At 34.9% G+C, this 9,660-nt stretch overlaps 1 protein-coding gene across 3 annotated transcripts in view; it reads left to right on the top strand.

The window, feature by feature from the left end:
- The window catches only part of LOC108757050 (peroxidase), a 28,266-nt gene that overhangs the window by 5,907 nt on the left and 12,699 nt on the right, over nucleotides 1–9,660 (top strand). For all 3 annotated transcript variants that reach the window (XM_018501335.1, XM_018501337.1, XM_018501338.1), the window contains exons 2-7: nucleotides 650–838; nucleotides 5,751–5,833; nucleotides 6,060–6,153; nucleotides 6,269–6,460; nucleotides 6,537–6,733; nucleotides 8,209–8,461. In XM_018501335.1, the coding sequence (XP_018356837.1) occupies nucleotides 650–838; nucleotides 5,751–5,833; nucleotides 6,060–6,153; nucleotides 6,269–6,460; nucleotides 6,537–6,733; nucleotides 8,209–8,461 (1,008 nt within the window). The remainder of the gene's footprint in view (nucleotides 1–649; nucleotides 839–5,750; nucleotides 5,834–6,059; nucleotides 6,154–6,268; nucleotides 6,461–6,536; nucleotides 6,734–8,208; nucleotides 8,462–9,660) is intronic.

The following is a 9,660-nucleotide window of genomic DNA, read 5'->3' as shown; positions in this document are numbered from 1 at the left end:
TTATTATTACTTTATTAAAAAAAGAAAAAGTACGGAATCGTGTATATATAATACATATAAGATTTCTCATGAACAGTATAAATGTTTGTAGAAAATATATGGAAATTGTCGTTGCTACATACCCAAATACATTGGCTGTGTTCAGCAGAAAAAGTAGTTTTACAAGATTCTTTAATATAATTGATTTATACATTTTTAGATCAAGTAAAGGTAAGAAAAAACCATATTACAGAATTTATAGTTGCAAAATTATCTTTTTGCTAAACGCAGCCATTGATTATTTCAATTAACATTTTGCTTTCAATGATATAATATACAACTTCTTTTGCCAACTTTGTGTTAATTACTCATATTCATTATCATTATAATAATTGGTATAATAAATAGAGCATTATATAAAATAAAATAAATATTTTAGATAAGTAAAAGATAAATTAAAGAGTATTTTTATACTCTTACTTCAATATACATATTATTTCAATATACATATTATCAACCTTTCCCATCTTAAGGGATCTTCGATCAGATTTGTAATAATCTATGCAAACCTGTATGTCTGCGATTTAGGGCAACATCAATCCGAGTATTTAAACGCGCTACGATACTCTTTGATGTGAGAAAGATAATTGTTTGTAATGAACTGTTGCAGATTCGCGATAACGCGGACGCGATCCGCGATAATCAGATTGCTGCTGCTGCTGGTAACAGCACACTGTAACGGGCTGCAGTATCAACCTTTCGACTCTTATGCAAACGGAGAGGAGTGCGCCTTGATCCTGGACGCCCGTGGAAGAACCAGCGTTTATGACTACACCTATAATTTACTTCGCGGATCGTTGTAAGTGCTCACATTAAGACCGAAGTATGAATTTACGTGACGATAGCGATCTTAATTTAGCGAAAGTCAACGCGAAATCAAGAACTGGAGTTATTCCTTCCAAGTGACTGATATAAACTTTCGCAAAGTATTGCCGCCTGTGAATTTTTACGTCTCAATAAATAGGCTAATTAATGCGTCTTTCATGGCGACATTAAGAAAATACCTTACAGAGATGCTAATTTTTTTCTTTTCTCACAAAAAATTAATTTGAATTACTTAATAAATCATTTTAATTAATTTCGAAATATTTCTTCGAACTTATCATACAATTTGAATTGCTTAATTAATTATATTTAATTAATTTCGAAAGTTTTTCTCGAATTTATCATATAATGTGAGAATTTTATTAACATTATCAATGTATAATAACATTAACAAAATTCGTAATATAATTTTAAATACTTTTTTTGCGATGAAGCATAAATACCAAATAAAAAAATATTTTTACACAGATTAGGTTAATTATACCGAAACAGATCTATATTATTAGATTTTATATATTTTTTTGTATTTAAAGCTATTGTTGTTATAAGATAAGTGTGGAAGATAGGAATGGATATCTATTATAAATTTTTAGTATTACAATTTCCGACAATATAAAATTTCTTTGACATTTTCTAATTTCAAATATGATGCGTCAAATATAGTAAATATAGTAAATAATTATAGTCACAATAATCTATTTAATTAATATCATTTATTAAATTATTTCAAATAATCTATCATTTACGATATATTATTTTGCAAGAAGTGTGTTATTTTTGCAATTACTCGAAATTTAATAATTAATTGTTTACATTAAATAGTAATCATGATAATTTTTCAAAAGTCTGTCGAATGTAACCTTTCTCTGGGATAGTCCAATATTTGCCATTAATAAGAATTGTGATTAAAAACAGTTGTATATATTTTGACTATTAAGACAGCTGCATCTAATCATTCTATCAGTTTATCATAAATTTGATTATTACTCACAGTTATCTACGATCGATGGTCACCTTATATCGCTCAAGCAAAATACTGTCTTTTTCCGCGCTGTCGATCGCGAGAATGCCACAAAAGCAAATAAAAAGCATCTTATCAGCTAGGACATCTATTCTAGAACACATTGTAATGACTAGGAAATGCACAATTATGAATCGCGTTTGCTAACTGCGTGGAAGCGCAGTACACTTACGTAACAAAGTCCTCATCAGCTGATATTCTAAAGGATTAGAGAAAGCGGGAACTTTAGCCATACGGCCAGGACTTTCACTATCATCCTGTTCCCGCAGGACTAGCCGATTCTAATGCAATTTTATCGATTCTATTGTGCGAAACGCACAGTGTTCTACTATGCTTATATTGCCGCAGACTGTTCCGCATGCCTATGTAAAATGATTCTGTATAGATTACATTGTTTTTATGGTGATAAAATTCAAATGTTCTCTGTCGAGCTCTTAAAAGCGGCCATTGCCAGCTGGAATTTATATGGTATTGAGCTATAAATGCATCGTGCAACGAAAGCGACCGTTACGTATTGCAATAAACCGCGTGCTGTTCCATTCATCGTCTCGTGTACAGAATCGTATTTACCGTACAGACAGCCGCAGTAATAATCCCCGCGTTCAGACGCGTAACCGCCTTGAAACCCGTGATTAACTGCCGTTCTTCGCGTCAAGCAACCGGCGGGACGGTGGCGTTTATCGTTCGAATACTCCCGTAAAGTGTCCTTAAGAATCAAATTCAGCTGGGCGGCCGAGATGTTGAAGAAACGCGGCTACAAAGACGGCTGTAAATGATTTATAGAACAGAAAATTAAGAAAGAAATTTTTTGGACGGATGGCATTCGGGTGCTAAAATTAAGATTTAACTCGCGTCGTTTCGCTGTACCTTTTTGTAATGTATGATAAAAAATGCACCGCTCGTAGCAATTAATCATAATTGATTGCGATTTTTTTTAAGCAAAGTTACGAGATCTCAGTTATCTGTTTAAAACGCGTCGGTTCGTGTCAAGAACAGCGGTCTTAACTTTTCGTATGTAGAAATTTAGCATTAATTGAGGCTTTTAAGGTGCTCCACTAATAAACTATAAGACGACCGCATTGCAATAAAACCATTTTATAGATTTCTGAAGAATATGGTAGCCGAAACGTCCTCGCTTTGAAGTTAAAAGAAAACTAATTGGAACTACATGCCAAGTATATTATCATCCTTAATTCCACGCGGTCAACTACGATTGCTTCAGCAACACAGTGCGTTATTAAGAAGTCCGTAATTGCGCTGTTATAAACTTAATTCTCGCCATAATAACGTTATTAAGATTACAATTGTACGGTTTAAGAAGACACTTTAAAAGATTTTTATATACCTCTTAATAAACATTGTTTTCTTAATAAACAGCTGGTCATTCATGACAACATTGATCATGACTCATAATTTCATGTATAAGTAAGTATATAAATTCTTATACCTTCGTGTTTATAGTTCGCATAAGTGCAGTTTATTTTATTGCAATAAAAGCACTAAACACTTCTCATTAAGAATTTTGTTTTTTAAATAGTTAATGGAAGAATTAAAATCGAAATTAAAGTTTTAATTATTATTTGTGTTTTTTTTCAGTCGTAGAAAAAATATAAATAATTAATAATTATAATTTTAATCAATCCAAATCCTTTAAAATAATACGTTATATGAGTAAAAAGAAAATATGCAATTTTTGCATATCGTCATAAAAATATAATGAATCTTATATAACGCGTAAAACAGCAACCATATAATTTATCGTGAAAACCCCACTTTAAACGATTCATAATTTGTGTTGGATTTCGGCATACAATTTTAATTATCTTTTATTAATTTTTACTTTACTTATATTTTACTTATACTTGTGTATTTCGACATATTCTAATTTTTCATATATTTTTCGTATTGCACAGTACACAAAATTATAATTAAAATTCAATTTTAAGTTTTGACACAAATATAGATCGTTTATACTTAGCGAGCTTTAATAATCAGTTATCCAGTAATCAGCAGTAAACATAGTCAGACAAGTCTGATCTGTGACCGTTTAGGTAGCCGGCGTGGCGTCGTAACGCCGTCCGGTTAGTGATGTCACGTAGTTACTTTAAGATGAAGGCAACACTCATGGAATGTCAAACAGTTGCCCGAGGACACGACATAACGAGACGTCAGTTCGTAATTGCACCGCGAAACGATATGGTCGATCTGGAGGTCGAAATAACTCGTGCTGACGGTTGCAAAAGTGATTATTGACAATATCCAAAATGATCACTCGTGAGAAAGCAGTAACGGACACGATGTATATACGAATATTATTGCATCAATTATCGATATCCACCGAAACAAAGACGGCATGACGCACGAAACGGTCGGAGCAATAAGGGGGCAGGCTATTTTCGAACACCATGGATAATTTGCGTGTCGCGACCGCGACAACGTGATTATTAAATGCCGTATTAAAGTACGAATGCCGTGAGCTGAAATATAATTTATATGTATCAGAAAAAAAAAAGGTTCTCTGGTTAGCGCAATCCACATTTATCACCGAGCGGCAGGGAATGGGACTGTAGCCGTCGCTCAGACCAGTTATGGTAAGTGCGTCGATGCACGACACCATTATAGAGTGCTTTCGTTATTATTACGTTGATTACGGCACAACGGTCGAAACACTCGACCGCAATTAGACGCGGGAAATCCTTTCTCGCGTCTTTCCGATTTTGCACTTCAAGTACTTGAATTAGTGATTTATACTACTTGAATCAGTATTTAGAAAGACTACCTCTCGAGTCTAATATAATAGTTTCACGAGTCAGTGTCTCAAGTAAGTTGAGATCCTGTTATGCTAAACATCATATTAGGTGAACGTTAATGTAAAGTCTTATTATAAACCAAATTACAAAAATGTACTGAGATTAGTGTTAGATGAAAACAGATTAAAAAAAGATATACATATGATATATTTAGCCTGTTTCCACATCAAAAAATTAAGTTTAAATTAAACGATTGCAAAATAAATATATTATTTCTAAATTTTGATGCCCGTCTTCATCCTGATTAACTTTAATCTCGGTTCAACTTACTTTTCATCTTTTTCCAATTCTTAGGATTGGAAAAAGATGAAGATTAAGTTGAATCGAGATTAAAAAAAAGTTAATCTACATTGATGTCATGAAAACAGACATAAACTACTGAAGACACTACAATACTGAAATAATATATTCAATTTGTAATCGTAATTTGATTCAAACTTAATTTCAAAATTGATACTCATATCTCATCAAGATGTGTAGGTACAAAACAAAATTTATATTAATTTCAAAGAATAAGCAATTAATGAGAAAAATTTATAATGGAATAGATAAAAAATTTTATATATATATAAACATATATATAGTGAGCGACTAAAATGAGAATATATGATAAAAGAATCAAAGGCGGAAGACAAGAGCGCAATGTCGACGTAGAGAAACGACGTAGAGAATTGCTGGGTCAACCTTCGTCGGCGCAGCCGAAGAGCGGCACGTTTCAATGCCAGTATATTTTATGACGGAAACAGGATATGAAAGTCAATTCACTCATATTTATAAGAGAGCATGTCTAGGATAGCATAGTTTCGGATTACCTTGATATGATATATCCGCCCATACAGACATTCTGCGTGTGTACACGTGATCTGCACGAACGAATTCACGCGCAAGATTTTCGCGAGTCGGCTTCTCATGAAAGTAGGCTGCGAGTAGGTTGGGTAATTAACCCGGTGAGATGAAGAAGGAAGGAAAAGAAGAGAGGAGAGTCTGTAAATAATATCCGCACTCAAAGATCGAGCACGTGTCAACTTTCATCTTTATTCTTTCGTTATCCGTAGCCCTACTACCGCAGGAGGAACTCAAACCTGTATCACGTTCGACGCCGTAAATCATGCTTACGTCGAGGCGAGGAAGCGCATCAGTGAGTACATTAAATTTCATTACAAGAATTAATTGCACGATGCCCGTATAATTTATTGCTAACAATGATCAATAAGATATATCGGCGTGTCGTCGCGCAATAATGTGTAATCTCGGTCCCATGTAAACCCATAACGAATGCTCACCGCACGCACGTCTCTCATATTTGCTATTTTTTTACTTCGTTTCACGCGGCTTTCTCGTCGCTCGCACATAATCACCCGCAGACGTCGCGAGACCAAAGTCGGAGATGTGGCGACCGGAGGATCTGGCGACGGTCGGCGAGCTGCTTCTCGACGTTACTACGAATCTCGCGCAAACGTAAGTCTTCCCTGTTCAAGCCTATGTAATCTCTCCTTTTCTCTTCCGACGAACTTTCCCGCCTTGGGATGCGATCGCGTTTCCTTGATTTTACTTTCTAATCATCGGCGCTCAGGTACGGATTGACCTACGAGGAAATTCAAAGGAGTCTACCGTTGATCGACACTTCGAAGACGCTGATCCGCGAGGTTTGTCCCGCCTTTCTTAGCAACATAGAATGCAGACCGGGCAAATACCGACGGTTTGATGGTCTCTGTACGAATTTAGAGAATCCAACTTGGGGAGCCACTCTCTCGCCTTTCACGAGGTAATTTTCTCCATTTCTCAACAAATGTTTCTTTTTCGGCACGACGCGAATATTTTTTGTTTTTTATCTTTTACAGATTGATGAGTCCTCAATTCGCAGACGGCCTGTCAGCGCCAAGGATATCCATAACGGGTCGTGATCTACCATTGTCCCGAGTTGTATCACGCACCATGCACCCAGACGAAGGTTACCATGATCACGCCGGCACAGTTATGGTGATTGCGTGGGGACAATTCATGGACCACGATTACACTTTGACCGCCACGCCTTTAGGTATATTACATTCGAAAATATGGTTTTCTACATAACATTCATGATAAATTTTTCCGCCGCGGTGATTTGGACGTACGCAAAGCAATCAGTTTACGTGGATAAATAATAATTTTTCCATTAATCTCTCATTAATTCCGTTAATCTCAGAAAAATATAATTTATACTTATATAATCAAATAAGTAAATACTTATGTAGATAGAAGTTATGCGTTTCATGAATTATCTCCGTGTCTAAATCTATTATTAGAATGCCAATGTTGCATGAATATTGTAGTTCACTTCAGGACGAGAATGCTCAGTCTGATATACAGTAAGCTGTTTCTCACCCTAATGATCCACGAAATGCATATAGCTTCTATATAAAAAGTACCCATGAGCAGCTTCAAAAGTATTATTAAATACTTATGTAATGTTATGCTACTTTACAAGATATTCACGTAAAATACGTAAAAATCATCAAAACTAAATAAAAAACTTATTTATTTCATGCAGCAACAGGAGAATAAATGCAGAATTACATATATAATTCTTCGAGATAATAAATAAATAATTATAATAATTATAAATATTTTAAATATTACTTTAATGCGACAAAATTTTTTGTTTTCTGTTCAATAAAAACCATCTTCTGTCTAAGTTACTAAAAAAATTAATAAACGATCAAAATCTTAAATAAATGATCTTAAACAAGTGAAGATCACTGCAATGTACTGATAACCATCTGTAATATGTAATAAATTTTAGAGAAAGCAACAATAAAAAAACCTATGAACGATTTTGCTGTCGGTTCGGTATGCCGTAACGATCAAAACCAACTGATTCAATCATGCAAGTAGAATAGAAAGCGAGCCTCTCAGTCGTCAGCGGACTGATTGCGTTTAAGCAACTGTACCGAGATATTTGATATATGTGAATCCGTAGGTCGCTTATAGGCCCTTCCAACGTTTACCGTATTTATCGAAAGGAGGGTAACTACGAGAGAAAGCGAACGATCTTTGCCCGGATAAACCGATCACGTGTACGACGTTCCCGAGCGGGCGTTCTTCGGCTCGAGATTATTCGCTGATGTGTCAGTCCAAATTAGCAAACCCATTGGCAGACTTGAAATCGCGCCGCTCTGAAATAACTCGCGATACTCCATGTCAATTATCGGATTGTTATCGAAAGAAAGAATAATTTAGAATGTACAATTCAGCTATATGTAGCTGTAAACAATCCCAGAGACGCATATGATATGCATATTCTAGTATGAAAGGATAATTAATAGACAATGTCGATTCTATTATACCTTGTTCAATACGAGATTGCGACAACCGGGAAAAGCAGTCGACATTCATAATGTTCCATTCAATCGCGAGTGCTGATATTCTCTAACACGTCTGCCACTCACGAACTATGGATTGCGCGTGCGTGATCGGAATACTATCGTTTTCTGCTATCATTACATATCTGTTCTGCTATCATCGTGCTTGCAGACCCTCTGAACCGAAACGACCCGGAAGAGTGCTGTAGTCGGCGGCCACACCAAAAGAATCCTTATTGCAACGAGATCCTCATACCAGAAGACGACTATTTCTACAAACTATTCAACGTGCAATGCATGGACTTCGTTCGTGCTTTTCCTGCAGTCCGACCTGGTTGCCGCCTCGGTTCCCGAGTGCCTTTCAATCTTCTTACGGGTGTACTGGATGGTAATACGGTTTATGGCATCACGGAAGCTTTTGCTAGGTAAATCACAATAAGTTGCTTTCAATCCGTATAATAGTATAAAATAATTATTTTAAAATACTTTTGTAATGATTTATCGCGTTATCGATCCAAATGAGATTGGATTTAAAGAGTATTTTGTCTGAATATAGCATGTATAAGCACATACTCGCTAACTTTTTAAAATTGAAAGAAAGTTTGTTTAGAAAAAAAGTAATAGAACACCCGTAATATAAACGCGTTAAAGCATACGAGAAAAATTAATCTATCGCATCCATTTATAGTTTATCACGGTGTAAAATAATACAGCATAAAAGAGGAATTGTATTAATCAGTCACCGGTTATTCTCTAGAGATGAGTAAGTCGGTATTTTCGCCTTTTATGGATCTCTGCACGTGCATTTGGCGAAACGAATTTCGTTCCGCCTCAAAACGGTACATATGTGAGCCTTTGTTACGTCATCGAGGACAATAAATCAGCATTACGTTGTTCTGCATTTTCCAACACACGGGCACGTGCTCTCGTGTTCTTCGCACTTTCTACCATGTTCGTGTGATGCGATCTACAAATCTCGCGATTGCTCAATCCTTGTGGACTTCACATTCCCTCGTGACATCATAGATTGCTACATATATCTTTTACGTTTTCTATAAATAACACATATATGAGGTTAAGTAAAAAGTCATCGCGTTTTTTTAAAAGACATCTATCAGTAAAAACCGCAATTACTTTCTTACCAACAATATAAATATATCTTAATAGAGTAAAGTTTCAGCTTTAAAAATCTCTTTTTTAAATTATACGATACGACAATTTTTAATGGAGTTATGAGCAATTAAAGTCAAAATAATTCTTTTATTTAATCCGCGATAACTCAGTAATCAAAAGTCGTAGGAATAAATAAAAAAAACGATTTTGTAGGGAAAGTATCAAGCTTTCACGATAGGTAATCGAAAATTTTCTCAAATTCGTTTTGGACACGTTACAAATCCACAAAGTGAGAAGAAAATTTTTCGTCTTTTTCAGCTCGTAGTTTTTGGTATGTAAAAATTATCAAACTCATATAAACTTAAAAAATGTGATAAGCTTTTAAAAGTAGAGCAGTTTCAAGCTTTAAAACCCTTTTTTTAAATTTGAATTTCATTCATTATTGACGAAGATATTGTATATACAACTTTGAGCTAAAAAATACGCGATGACTTTTTACTCTCTCTCTCAC

The sequence above is a fragment of the Trachymyrmex septentrionalis genome, unplaced genomic scaffold (genome assembly GCF_001594115.1).
Source record: "Trachymyrmex septentrionalis isolate Tsep2-gDNA-1 unplaced genomic scaffold, Tsep1.0 scaffold131, whole genome shotgun sequence".
Classification (NCBI taxonomy): domain Eukaryota; kingdom Metazoa; phylum Arthropoda; class Insecta; order Hymenoptera; family Formicidae; genus Trachymyrmex; species Trachymyrmex septentrionalis.
This window is presented reverse-complemented; position numbering and strand designations above follow the sequence as displayed.